At 42.5% G+C, this 14,913-nt stretch overlaps 1 protein-coding gene across 2 annotated transcripts in view; it reads left to right on the top strand.

Annotated features, from left to right (window-relative positions):
- Nucleotides 1-4,166: 4,166 nt before the first annotated feature.
- The window catches only part of cacna2d4a (calcium channel, voltage-dependent, alpha 2/delta subunit 4a), a 74,047-nt gene continuing 63,300 nt past the window's right edge, over nt 4,167-14,913 (top strand). For both annotated transcript variants that reach the window (XM_035618563.2, XM_035618561.2), the window contains exons 1-9: nt 4,167-4,900; nt 5,990-6,186; nt 9,458-9,539; nt 11,595-11,711; nt 11,887-11,946; nt 12,191-12,353; nt 12,500-12,631; nt 13,089-13,149; nt 13,900-14,050. In XM_035618563.2, the coding sequence (XP_035474456.2) occupies nt 6,011-6,186; nt 9,458-9,539; nt 11,595-11,711; nt 11,887-11,946; nt 12,191-12,353; nt 12,500-12,631; nt 13,089-13,149; nt 13,900-14,050 (942 nt within the window). In that variant the 5' untranslated portion in view covers nt 4,167-4,900; nt 5,990-6,010. The remainder of the gene's footprint in view (nt 4,901-5,989; nt 6,187-9,457; nt 9,540-11,594; nt 11,712-11,886; nt 11,947-12,190; nt 12,354-12,499; nt 12,632-13,088; nt 13,150-13,899; nt 14,051-14,913) is intronic.

The following is a 14,913-nucleotide window of genomic DNA, read 5'->3' as shown; positions in this document are numbered from 1 at the left end:
CCAATTAAGCCGAGTCGCTGACACAATGGTGTTAATTTGACTGAACAAGGGACTTCCTGTTTGTTACAGGACTAAAGAGAAGAGGGCAGGTGACCCAGTGGACTTAACGGTTAAAAAATATTATTTGCCCTTTTCAGAAAGCAATCTCACTGCAAAGTTGTTTAATTTTTTTAAGCACACAAATAGCAGAAAAATTATGGACGTGAACCGTTTCAGTGACATTATCAAAGTCAGTCTGCTTGTGGAGATCATATGATTTGACAGAATATCCGCTAAAATATCCAGTGTTGAGACGTTTTCACAACATCTAGTCTAAACAACCACTGAAAGTTCTTTAAATTATTAGTCTCTCACACACACACACACACACACACACACACACAAGTCTTTCATTACATCAAACTTTAATCACTGAAATACATCCAGACATATTTACTGTCACCTTCCCCAACTGAGCCTCTCTTAAATTATTACAAAACTGATTCAAGGAAGTGTTCATGTTTTCCAAAAAACAACCCTGCAACAAACTGTATTCTATATAACGACATGAAAAAAAATAGTAAATATAGCAACGTTTTTCACCGATGGCCATCGTTTCTTCTACTTCACTTATTGTCACTGCATCAGTGACATTAAATCTTTGCTTTCTAACAATGGAGCTCATTGGGTCTAAGGAAAATGTACTGCCAACACATAACCACTGACTGATTTATAGAAAATGGCCGTTTGGTTTAAGTCCTCAATAGGTGTCCCTTGGCGACCACAGACTCCCTTGACAATGGTGATAATGACCTGTCAATCACTGCTTCTTCCCCATGCACACTTCTTCAGATGAACAGACTGCTCACAGCAAAGGTAAAACTGAGACCAAGTGTAAATCCAAGAATCTAAAACTTCAAAAGTGCTCTCCTATGTCTTAGTATTATATTTTCAGTTTTCCAGTCTCCGTGTGTGTGTGTGTTTTGCTGCCTGTGTTATATCAGGCCATTAGTACTAATTTGTGTTGTCAAGGCTCTTAATGGCTCCATAAAATCCGTGGTAGGAACCACAGTGCGAGTCCAATCAGTCTGTTGTCCCCTTACTTGTCGGGGAATTTGGCCTCTCCCTCTACCCCTTCCTTCCTGTTTCCTCTACCCAGCAAACACTGCGGTGTAGTACGTACGTAGCAGTATGACACCTGACACCATTATTTACAGTCGTGAATACTTTTATCCAAAGCAACTTACTTAAGTTAAGTTCAAATTCATATCACATACATGTAAACATTAAGGTTTTAAAAGTCGTTTTGAGAATTGTATCAATATCAAGGCCAAATCACCTCACTAAGTATAATTTTGTAATCACCGATAAATCTTTTTTTACAAGAATGACACACACACACACACACACACACATACACACACACACACACACACTCGCTCACTCTGAGTCTTTTTTTTCTGAGACCTGGACGTTCCAGACCACTGGTTTAGCTGATGGAGCTAAAAGTAAAAGCTGACTATTAGCCCTGGCTTAGACTAATCAATGACCGTGTGTGTGTGTGTTTGTGTGTGTGTGTGTGCGCGTGCGCGTGTGTTCATGAGGGAGGCAGGTCCAGATAGTACATGGAATCCAAGCCACTGTATTGTGTTTTGTATTCTCAGATGGAGGATGTCGTGAAGTCGTCTTGAATTAACTAATTAAGTAGAAGAAGAAACTTTTGTTTTACTGAGTAATAATCTAATTCATCTTTGTTCATTCATAAGAAGGTTCCTGCGTTCAAACTGAATTTCAAGAATCATCTTTCACGTCATATTTCCAGGCTCCTACCGTCGGTCACTTCAAAGACAAGTTGGAACCATATTTAAGCTCCACAGTGACTCAGGTGAGTGACACTGCATGGTTTTCTTTATGTTCCTCTGTTTTTAGTTCATGTCGATGCAAGGTGATAACCACATAAATGATAAAATATGAATTTTTGAAAAGATTATGGCTTGAAAATAATTAATTAGAAAAGGGAATTCATTTAAAGGCATGAAAAAATAAAAGGTTAGAGAATTGCATAAAGCAAATACATGACTGAGCTGGATAAATGAGATTAAATGACTGCACAATTAACTAAATAGACATTTAATTCAACATCGACCATCATCGTCGTTCTAATTATAGTGCAGGTTGCGATACTGTATTTATGTTAAAATACCATCAGACAGGAGGTTGGGAACCAGGATGTGCAGGTTATCTGTCCATACACTCGCTAACATTTACACCTACAGGCCGTCTGGAGTGTCCAATCAGATGACTCGATTGTCTTTGGGCCGTGAGACGACTGGCCAGCTAAAAGAAAATCAGAGGAGTGGAGATTGTGCAGACTGTCCGTAGGCTTTTACCATGATTCCAGTCAGTCTCATTTGTCTGCAGGTTTCTAAATCCTTCTCTTCTGTACCTTGTCTGCTTGTTTTTAATCAACATCCCTTTCTTTTATGATTGAAAAAGATTTAAAATGGAGGAAATAAAAAGGGGGATCATATTTAAATTGGATGGGTGAAACATTTTGTAAAAAACAAAACAAAAACTCAACCTTTTTCTACTGATAGAAAAATCACAAGTTCATCTATGATGGGGGAGGGGGGGGGGCGGACTAAGAGTTCATCTCCATCATCAGGGATCTGGGTCAGTGGGGGAGGAGGAGTCTTACAGCTGTTACACACTGCTGGTGTGTACATGGATATGCATAGAGACTGTAGTGTGTGCAGACGTGTCTGTTTGCCTGTGTTTGTGTCACAGTCGGACTCTCAGCTGTTTGTTGTTAATCTGAAGCCTCTCTGGGTTCGCGGCGGCGTTATGGCTCTGTGTTTGCGTGCCAGATCGTTTAACTGCTTTTTCATTTCCATAACAGTATGAGCAGATGTTTCACTCAGTGTGTGTGTGTGTGTGTGTGTGTGTGTGTGTGTGTGTGTGTGTGTGTGTGCGTGTGCTTATAATATGCAAATGCATGTAAGCTTGTTGTAGCCGTGTACGCTGGCCCTTTTTACCTCACACTGTGTGGTTGTGCGTGTTGGGTCTGCGTGCGAGTGCATGACTGCGGTTGTGTGAGGTAATTTCAACATCATGTCGTAACTCTCATATTGTATTTGTAATCAAAATGACATGGTTGTTTAAATGATTTATTTAAACAAATCATGCAAAGCTGTAAACATGAGCAAAACCTCTCTGTAGCCGTGAGGTTGAATTCAAAATTGTTGGAGGCATTAAAACATTTATTTAACATTTGTCCTGTAATGTCAAATGTAAACATTTCTTCTTCTATCGACCTTTCCACAGAGCTTGCAGTGCAACAAAGGAATGTACTCTATGTTCACTGTGTAATTGCAGGGGATCTTAAACATGTAGATGTTCCTAAACGACCTGGAGAGACTGAATTTACAGGTCTCTGTTTAAGAAGTGGGGTGAAGCGGTGCACAAGGCATATGCAGTGGAAATTGCATATAGCCAGATGAGCTAGATTCCCTCACAGCAACATTTCCAATCAACAAAGCAGCATCAGAATTCTTGGGCGTGTTGTGAAAGCCGACCCAGCTAGAATAAACAAAGCATAAAGATAACATTTAAACACTAATTACATTTGAATGAATGTTCATGTGTGTGTGTGTGCGTACTGTACACATACATGTGTGTGAGGCAACGAGCGTCCACCAGGTGTCTCAGTGTGTTTATATTATAAAATTGTGTCAGTACAGGGCATCTCCCTCCACGTATCACGACTCATATCCCACCAGGACTCTCTTGTCTTACTTCCTCCTTTGCTCTATATATCTTTTCCTCTTCTTCCTCGTCCCATCCTCCCGTTATCATTTGCTTGCATTTCAACCATTTTCCACATTTTTGCTCTTATCCTTCCCACTCTTCTCTCTTTCTCTCCCCCCCCCCCCCCCCCCGTATCCGATTGCTTCAGACAATTCCTACTAGTGACACCCTGTCCTCCTTTCTCAGCGACAACAGACACAAAAGTGAGAGAACAGGAGGGAAGCGTGGAGAAAGTAGCAGGTGACGAGAGAGATTAGGAGAAAAGGAGGGAGAGAAAAGCAGGTCTAGAAAGACAGTTGGTCAAACAGCGTCAGAGAAAGATGAGGGGAGAAGAGGGAGAGAGATAGTGTTTGTGTTGATGTGTGTGAGAGAGGGAGAGAGTGGAAGGGATGGAGAGAGAGAAGGAGAGAGTGAGGAGGGGTTTAATCCTGCCTGGATTATTGTATAAACTGGTGCCAGAGAGCAGGAAGAGATATGCTGGAGAGAGTGAGAGGAAGTCCCACTATCCCTCCATCCATCACTCCATCCATCTGACTCTCCATCCGGTGGAGTATTTGTTCTCCCGGTGCTGCGTGATTTTGGTTTTGGATCCACGAGGATGTGAGGGTCAGCAGACCGGACGGCAGACGGGAAAAAAAAAATCTGAAATCGCAGCCGGATTTCTTTCGGCAGTGTGTGTGTGTGTGTGTGTGTGTGTGTGTGTGTGTGTGATCTGTGTGTGTTCGTTTACCATGCGGCCTGACGAGGACTGAAGTCGTGTGAAGTTTGCCGGGACATCTTAAGTCTTCTCGGCATCCTGTAGAATCGAATAGAGAGGGAGAGTGGATGGGACGAGTGGATGATGGGAGGAGTACAAATGGGATTAAGAGGCGTAGAGAGGGAGGCGTAGGAATATGGCGAGACTCCGTTGTGACTCCTGCTGCGCAGAAGTGACCTTTGACATCGAAGACAGCCGCTCTCTTGACTCTTTTGTTTGCCGGGATCACCTGCTGAGCTGACGCTGACTCATCAGTCAGACACTTCTTGTTCATCGCCGGTCATATTTTGAAATCTCTTTAAAGACCCTCACGCCACAAAGGAAGGAATGGTTTTAAAACTATGACAACATGCCACAGTGAGTAATCGTCCCGTGCCATTGTGTCTGCCATCATTTTTTGAGGAGTGTTTTAATCTTCCTGCGACCCACTCTTTGGCAGCAAGCCTGCGTTTCTGTTAAATTAGCATCCTGCATTTCTGGACAGCGCACGGGACAGTTGCAAGCTTTTGTCTCACGAGGAAAGCAGCCCTTAAGTCTTTCCACTTCATTCCTTCCTGGAAGTCAAGTTGAGTCCTATTTTAGGATGACAGTCTTTATCTGTTGCCGGATGTTGCGCCTGAGCTTGCTGGATCCTCTGCTCCCGCTGAGCAGGGCCGGGGGACTGTCACAGACTCTCGCCACGTTGCTGTGGATCCTCGTAGATTTTAGTCCGCATCACTGACCAATTCAGCCTCCCGTCGAGTCTCCGGACAGTCTCGAGATTTGAACTATGTCTTTCAGAAAACTGAAGGGGACCTTTACTTTGTTGTAAAAATTACTCTACCAGGCAAGTTGACAGAAAAAAAAAAGACTTTTGCTTTTGCCTTGTTGCCCAACAGCTAGTTCATGTGGAAGTCATAGCTTTTATTTGTAAAGGATGTCGTGTAAATTCATAGTTGTGCCACTTGCACAGACAAGGTCCTTTACTTTTTACTTTTTACTTCCAGGTTACACACAATTCTTTGGATGAACTATTCAAACTATTCAGGTGCGAACATGAGCGTTAGATCGAAGAGTCTTATGCGCGCTAAACATGTCACAGAAAACATTGTAAATGAATGAATGAAGTGCAAGCAATCACAATGAGGTAGAGATTGATGATTCTCCCGAAATTCATGGGCGATAGAAGCTGCTGTAGCTAGGAAACAAAATCAGAATCTGTTTGTTGTTCCATCCAGTTTATACACTCTCAGTAGTTGGTGGACGTTTTAGATTTTCCCTCAAAACTTGACAGACTGTCACCAAAGCACCCCCCCCCCGACCCCTTCCTCCCCCTCCTCCCACGAGAGTCACCAGCTAGTTCATTGCACCTCTAATGCTCCCATCTCTCTGTGTTTGCACTGTGACCTGAGCACTCCTGATCTCAACTTGCATTGTCCTAATTTCATCCCTTTCCTCCGGAGCCAGCGTGCAACAATCACTGGACTGATGCAATTCGCAGCAGCTGCGGGGATGAACGGCCGGAGTCGGGGAAACGCTGGGAATGCCACTAAATCGGACAGAAGTGGGCCGCGGAGAGGGAGGCTGATGATGCTGCAGTGGATTATCCTCCTCGGCTCGCTGTGCCCGATGGTCGACGGGCAGATGAAGATCCCACCAGAAACGTGAGTTCAGTTTTGCACCAGAGAACCCCTGACACTGAGTTTTAACCCTTGGGATGAAGCCACAAGTACACCAAAGAAATACTGAAGAAACAAATTTCTTTACATTTGTTCGTATCCGCAACAAAAGCTCCAATGAGACGCATGACACATCATTTCTTTTTACTCCATGAAAGTTAAATCTACAAATATTTAATATCGCCCAAATCAGTTCTAAGGGTCATCATGTGACTGACTTGCCATTTATGTTTCACTAAAGAAAAATGTCATTAAAATCTTTAATATAAGTGAAATGAACAAAAATCGACAACGCCTTTACCCGCATCCATCCGATCAGACACTGCGGTGTATATTCCCCTGTGTGCTACGACTGCGTCCTCCCTAACAACGGGACCCGGTGTGCTGCCAATTAGCCGTGAACACAAGTGAACCTGGTTCTTTATTAAGACATTACATCAACTGTTTTACTGGGTAATTTCCGCGTGGGCACCCTGGAAAGCCGACACGCAGAGTTATACCCTTCTTAAGGCCACACGTCAGATGGATGAGTCAATAGTGTTCCTGCCATTTTGGCCGAGTGCTCCACACAGACACATATGGGCCATATGGGCACCTGCGGGGTTCAGCCCAAAGGCCAAACTATCATACAGCCTCTCTACAGCCAAACAAAGTTGATGTTGATGTATAAATCTGGCTAATAACCTGACAACAGACACATTATTCAGGTAAGTTATTGGCCACGCTGACGCCGTGGTAATATTGGTCAGTGGATTGGCCGACCATTTTGTCCCAGGCTGACATATCTTGGCAGGCGTGCGATCGGTTGCCCTTAAAAAATTTTGTTCAGACCGTTCATGATTTCAACTCGATGAAGTCTACGGCTTTGGTTTTCCTCTGGCTTTACCTCTAACGTCAACAAATGGATCATATTTGCGTTGTTTCCGTGAAATGTCTCAGATGCTGTTATGTTACCCTTGAAATGAATTAGCATCAAATTTGGTGATCACTTTATTTTTCATCTTACATTGATACAAGGTGAAACAAAATGTTCAGTTTGTACAATAATTTGGCTTGTTACAGATACCTGCAAAGCTAATGACACTCCCATCAACCTCAGCTGTAATTTGCATTCAGTGTCTGTATATCAGGGCTTGAGGTTGTTCCCCCCCCCCCCAAAATAACCCAAAACCTTCAGCTGAAAGGACTTACAGTAGCTCAAGAGGCCTCTCACACTCTTTCACACTTTGTTTCAAAGATAAGTGTTTTTTCCCCAGCTGAATACTCCTTTCGGGAACAAAACGCTGTGTTTGTTCTCCAGTAGCCAGACGAAGCTCTTTTTCCCTGAGCGGTTTTTCAAACCTCCTGCTGACTAAAACCACTAACAGGTCGATAGGGTGCTGTCAGTCCATAATAGCCTATTAACTGTGTGTGTCTGAGTGTGTTAACGTGGAGGGGGGCAGAGAGGGACGGGGAGAAACACGGACAAATACACAGCGGTCTGTTTGCATTGTCGCACCGACTGGATACTGTGAAAAATGTGTGTTTGTACAGTATGTCAGCGGACATAAACACCCAGTTTGACATGGTCAATCTAATTTAGATAGCAGCAGATTTGAAAGCCAAAGGCGTAAAAAAAAAAACCGATGGCCGCTTATATGCAGCTTCCAGATAAAGTTTTGAGTTGATACAGCTCAGAGAGTGTGTGCTGTCACGACAGGCAGGCTGCAGTGACTGAGGGAGATTAAAGCCCCAGGGACAGCAGGGTTCAGGAGGCCAACGCGGGTCACTGAGCCCAAAGTCCCTCGCTCGGCCTGGGCGAGATTTGGCTGAAGGCTCCCTCCGGCTCCTGAAGTTAGCGAGGCCGTGACTGGACCACCTCAGGCCGAGGAGGTCAAATCTTTAGTCTCAGAGGCAACGTGCAGCGGCTCTGCTGCCTCGAGTAAAACAGATAACTGACGATGAGACGTCAACGGTAAAGACGTGTGTTTCGAGCGTAGATGAGTGTCGGCATAATTGCACTAATCCAGATATTTCTTTCCCCGACGAGAGAGAGAAAAACCATGATTCTTTCTAGGTTCAAAAATGTGGTAATTTTTCCTCTATCTTAGACTAGAGAATATGCAGATATATATATATATATCTGCACATTGGAGCAGTTGCTGTCCCTTGTAGGCCACCATACAGACGTACTCACTGTGCTTGGTCCATGTTTGAACCATTGTTCAACCTGCTGCCCTACATGCGGTGCACTCACAGATATTGACTGGAATTTCATAAAAGCTTTAATAAGCCCTCACAACCCCCCTTTTTTGGGGGGCAATTACAATTCTTGTTTTGCTTTCAGAAGAGGAGAATATACTGTTTGATATACAATCTAATTTACCCTAAGAGAGTTAGTCTTTTTTATTGAAAATGTTTTTAAAATTAAGTTTTTTAACAGAGATCTGATTTATTTATCAGTCAAAAAGCTCTTAAAACCAGTAGCATCAGCTTCTGCACTGACTGTCTTCGTTTTTTTAGAATGGACACATACTCATATTTTGCAATGAACGTAGCAACAAGTTCCCAAATCACCAGCCAACGTTCAGTACCGAGGCTGGCGGGTTAACGGTCACAACCCTGGCTGCTAACCAGCAGCAAGCTGGCCGACTCCCCATAGGTTGGGCCATCTGTCACATCCTGTCTACTCTCTGACCTCGATTACCTTACCTTGGCTGCATTCACGCGGAGGATTTGTAGATGTTATTGAACACCAAATAACCCATGGACCTGGAAGCCTGTGAGCCTCTACTGTCACCTTCTCGGTAATCTGTTTTAATCTGTTATTGGTGAATGCAGGGTAACCTCTTAACATAATTGGCGGTGCACTTTGGTGGTCACCCTCAGTGCACGCGTTTTTTATTAGCCCTTTTCAAAGCACAAGATTTGGACAGAGGAGGATTTATAAGCAGGTTTTGTCCTTTATCTGAAATGGTCTCAAAAGTGCACTGAAGGAAATCAGACACTTTACTCAGATATGATTTTTGCTCCAGAGCTGTGAATTTTCTGAATTAGCTCATGTATTATATAGAACAGTAGGCGACAGGTTTTTTTACCTATAATATACAACTTTATTTGCCAAAAGGGAAAAAAAAAATGCTGCAGAGAATCTGGACAGAAATTCATTCATTACCATTCATTTATGTACCGGCCAAACAGATTTTTGTTTTCAAAGGAAAACAACAGTGTTAACGTGTTTGTGTCTTTTCACTGATCATGTTTCCTCCGCGTCCAGGGTGCAGCAGTGGGCCGTGTCCTTTGGCAAAGACATAGCTGCCCTGTCCGCCAGATACTCGGGAGCTAAACTGCTCCAGAAGGTAGGAGAGCACAGATACATCCACACTTAAAAACAGATAAGAAAAGACTTTACACACACAGACACATTATACGCATATGCCAAAGGAAGCTGCATGGACACATGCGGAACCTTCCTACATATAATTCAAATGTTTTCAAGGGAAGCAGCTCCATTTACTGTGTTTTATGGCAACCTAAGATGCATCATATTGTGTTTCAGTAGTTCTTAATTTCCGTGAGAGAAATCAGTGACATTGAGGGGAAGCAACGAAAGAGGCAGTGGGGGAATTTAATCCCTTTGATTGATTATCCCTAACATACAGCACCAGGGCCATACCAGAGATACATACAGAGGTACATGTGCGGTTCAGTGGTTGGATTTCAGAATACAGATGGACGTCACAGTGTTTTATGAGCATTTCCACCATTTCCACACAGACAGGGAGTGAAATTGAAGGGACAAACTCTAATGCAAAAAGACAAATGCATGTAAGAGAGGGATGTAAATGACATGGCTGATGGGCAGGGTCTGAAATCCCCCCCCCCCCCCCCCTCTGCTGCATCAGCCAATAGGAATGCGACTGACTGGCATACATTTGCTGTACAACATCTGCACATGGCCCAGAGACCAATCTGATGACACACTTAATTCAAATACGTCAGACACATACAAACACAAACGCACAAACATGCTCATGATTATTTCTTTTTGCTGGATTCAATCTGCAACATGACTTTGTATTATTACACTTTCATATTGTGCCTCATAAGCACATTTAGTAAAATGTCACGCAAACATACTGTAGCCCATTGAACTGATATGATTTGCGTCCATTACGCTTTGTGTTTCTTACCATACAGACTGAAGAAGAGATAACGTTTGTGTGTGCGTGTGTGTGTGTGTGTCTTTTAGTAATTAGGATGTGTGGTTCTTCCCTGCATCTCACCCTGTAGAATCCCTAGCAGGCCCATTCACCATCTGCCACACACATACAAACCGTGTGTTCACAGAGATATGCACCGACTGACCACCTCCCTCTACAGCGTACATGTACCTCTATCTTTGATTTACCACACAATTTTCTGCTGTACAGCACAAACCATACAAAGTATGTAACCTGCACTGATTTCTCACAAACAAATAGTGCACACTTCTGTTATTGCTCTCCAGAGGGTAGAGGATGTAAAATACTTCATCAAGCAGCAACAAAAACACTGGCAGTAACAGCGACGGTACTGTTACTATAGTACCATGAGTTGTCATAGGAGACAGTATCAGTTGTTACAATATTGTTTGGAATAACATTAAGACATATTTTTCCTAGTTGCCGACTGTTTTTTTGTTTTTTTTAATGAAGCCAGTGGTGTGTAGAAAGCAAATATACAGTGCATTGGTTTACCCTCGGCAACAAAAAGCCATTAATCACGAGCACTGTCTAATCAATGACTTTCTCATTACCTGTGGAATATTCACTGATGTTGTCTTCTTGCCTGAGTAAACTGGGTAGGATATTCAAAAAGCTGGAGCTTTGCCTTGGCTGCAGATAGGACTTTGTGACTATTTGCCTTTGGCTCTTTATCACCCTTTCTCTATGTTGTATCTCTTTGTCTCTCTTATCTATGGCTTGCTTTCCCTCATAAAGGAAATTGAAAAGCACCACCAGGGGAAGTGAACATTTAATATATTCGTATAACTTTCAATGACAAAGTGGATGTTTCGTCCTTTTTCCAAGTTTTTGATAGTGTTGGAATCTATTACTTGGCCAACAGCCTACCAACGTTTGCAACTGAGTCGTGAAATGGCTTTTCCCAACCTGTCTGGGATTCTGCCTAACCCTAATTTATTTCAGACAGAAACACCTACATGAGATTGACAAAGTCATTTCTATATAAAATCTAACTTTGAAGAATTAATTTCTTCAAGATTCAGTCTGAATTAGAAACAAACCTGAATGAAATGTTAAGGATTTGATCCAGACCTTTCAAAGTTTTTTTCTTTGTTTTATGATTATGTGTGGGTTTCTGCCATGGTTATTCTCCATTTTATATTGAGCACGATATTGTATGTTTTGAAGAAATACAAGGATATCGAGGGAACGGTGAAGATGGAGGAGGTGGATGGACAGGAGCTGGTGAAAAAGTTTGCAGAGGAGATGGAGGAGATGCTCGGGAGGAAGATGAAGTCTGTGAAGGTAAAAATACATTCTGTAAAAATCAAATACACACACACAGACACACACTTTATGGCCACACGATTAAACCCAGATCATTACAGATTGAATCACAGCAGCAGGTTTAGTCTGCGTGATGATGGATGAGCAATTGTCTGGGCAGACTGTTTTCCTAACCAGCTGTATTTTACCACAGAGGTTAGCAGAAGCAGCAGAGGACGCTGATTTATACCACGAGTTCAACGAAACACTGGAGGTATGTAACAGCACGTATGATATTTATGTCTGTGCACATGGTTTGTGAGCTTATGTAAGATAAAATATAAATACAAAATATATCATCATGTCACTTAACTTTCATTTATTCTATATTGAATATACGTGAATATGCAAAGATAAGTGAGGGTTTTTACAGACCCGCATCCGACATTGTCTTCAATGTCTTCAATGTTTTATCATATACTCTATATAAAGCCGTCATCTGTTATCTTCCCATCTAGTTTGATTACTATAACTCCATGCTGATCAACTCGTATGATGAGGATGGGAACTCTGTGCCGCTGGGAGGAGAATTCCCTCTGGAGGAAAACGAGCACTTCAATAAACTGCCAGTCAACACACAGCAGAGTAACATACAAGTCCCCACTAATGTCTACAATAGAGGTAACACACATACACACACACACACACACACACACACAGACACACATATGCACACCAGCCTTCATTCCCTCGCTCACACCATGTAGTGTAAAGGAACCGATTGGCAGAGGAATATACATTTTATTCTTCCTCTCACTTTTTTCTAGATCCAGACATTCTCAATGGAGTCTACATGTCTGAGGCTCTGAATGACGTGTTCATCGATAACTTCAATAAAGATCCAACTCTGACGTGGCAGTACTTTGGCAGCTCCACAGGCTTCTTCAGGCTGTACCCAGGTGTGGGTGTGTGTGTGTGTGTGTGTGTGTGCATGCGTAGTTTGTACCCCAAAAAGCCAGTATCTTCAGTTGCAATTTTTCTCCAGTGTCGTGGATGAGCTGTGCAGAGACATGCAGCCACACAAGCCAACCAGAATACTGACACAGCACCTTACAAAGCAGGAGGCCGTCCGTGGAAACGTGATGACTCTTCAGCTACAATAAAGCTGCTGATGAGCTCTCTCTCTCTCTCTGTGTGTGTGTGTGTGTGTGAGCAGTAATTAGCTGAGGATTTGTGACACAGCCTGTTTTACTCATCTATCACTCGCTCATTTGACAGTCTGTCACCATCCATCCTTGCTTCATTCGTCATCCATCCAACCAGCGAGCCGAGCCAAGCAGCGGTTTGCCACCTAACCATCAGCGTTTGATCAGTCTCTCTTGCTCTCGGTCTCTCTCTCTCTCTCTCTCTCTTCAGGGATCAAGTGGACTTCAGATGAAAATGGTGTGGTCACCTTTGATTGTAGAAACAGAAATTGGTAAGTCTGCCTGAGGTCCACTTTCCCTACCCACTCCTCACGAACAGCCGAATCCCTAAACACTCCCAGACAACAACCATCAGCCGCACAAACATTTAGTGTCATTACCTGTTCTTTCTATTTCTTCTTCTATTTTGGCCAGTTGAACACATTGGCCTTTTCAGACTTCATAGCAGGGAAAATACTGTTGGTGTTACTAATAACATTAACAATGGCTCTGGCCTATTCAAGAGTCCGCTGAACCATGACAGCGTGACAGCATTCACTATACCAACCAAAGCAGTTCAATGGAATTCAGTCATGATTGATTTTGTTTTTATACCTTTTCTCACTGTGACCTATCAAGATGTCTTCCACGTAAATGGTCTTCCGAGTACAGATAAGAGCTGGATTACTGTGTCCTGTCAATTTTGAACTCTGTCTCGGACAGAACATACTGTCTGACGGGGATCGTAATAAACTAAACTAAAACTAGACTGTCTGGCGGCATAGAGCTGGAAAATTTGCCAATCACACAGCGGCTGTAGGGGAAATCTCATTGATGTTAATGAGCTTGGAAAACCAGGGGAAGGCAGTAAAGAGATGAAGGGAGGACTGGACGGAGCAGCAGAGGAACAAATAAAAGGATAAGGCTTGAACTCTGTGTCCTCTGTCTGTCGGATAGACTCCTGGTGAATAATGTACAGACTCTGTTTGTGTTACATTATGTTAAAAATGGTTTGTACTCCATCTCACTCTCTCTCTCTGTAGGTATATCCAAGCTGCCACATCCCCTAAAGATGTGGTCATTGTGGTGGATGTCAGTGGCAGTATGAAGGGACTCAGACTGACCATAGCCAAACACACCATCAACACAATCCTGGACACATTGGGAGAAAATGACTTTGTTAACATTATTGCTGTGAGTACACACACACACACACACACACTCACACAGACAGACACACACACACACACACACACATGCGTGTGAGTAGTCTAAGATGCACCAGAGTGTGTTTAAGTCCTCCTAAGCGTGACAGAGATTAACACCCGTGTGCACAGTCATACTTACACGCAGGTACAGTAAAGAGATTGAAGTACATAAATGAAAAAAGAACACACCTGTGCAAATCGGCACAAATACACCCATTCAACATTCAATGTACACCAAGCCTTTATTTTTTTGGGAGTAACGTTGCAAAGTTTCAAAGTTTATCTCGTCATCTTCGGTTTTTCAGGATTTTTTGCACTGCGTGTAGCCCTACAACTACAAAGTGGTGTAATAATCATGGTTTATCCTGGTATTACTGCATGTGTAATCATATGCCTCGAGCAAATCTGTTGCCCTTAAGCTGTTTCACCACAGAATCTAAAGCTAAACTCCTTCAAATCGAGTGACCATGCAACAAGATGAAAATCTGTGTTTTATTTTTAAAGGAGATGTCCTCCGTCAGAATGAAAGAGAGTTTAAATCCCGCGTTCTTTTGCGGAATCACATAATGTAATTTGGCTTTACATTGACTTGACCTGACCTTTGAATTAAATATCAGTGGTTAGGTTAATTCAATTTATAACCAAAATGACAAAAAGTAGCATTTTGAGATGGCCATACAATTTCTGGTAATATAACTACTACATTCAAAGTGGCAACTTTATCGATAAAAAAATAAAAATAAATAAATAAATACAAAATATATATATTTCATGATAAATAGCACCACTACAGCACACTTAGATATAGCTTCTATTTATTCAGTTTCTGTTTTACAAAATCAGAGTGAA

Source organism: Scophthalmus maximus, chromosome 12, assembly GCF_022379125.1.
Source record: "Scophthalmus maximus strain ysfricsl-2021 chromosome 12, ASM2237912v1, whole genome shotgun sequence".
Taxonomy (NCBI): Eukaryota; Metazoa; Chordata; class Actinopteri; order Pleuronectiformes; family Scophthalmidae; genus Scophthalmus; species Scophthalmus maximus.
Note: the sequence above shows the minus strand (reverse complement) of the source record. Positions and strands in the feature narration are given on the sequence as shown.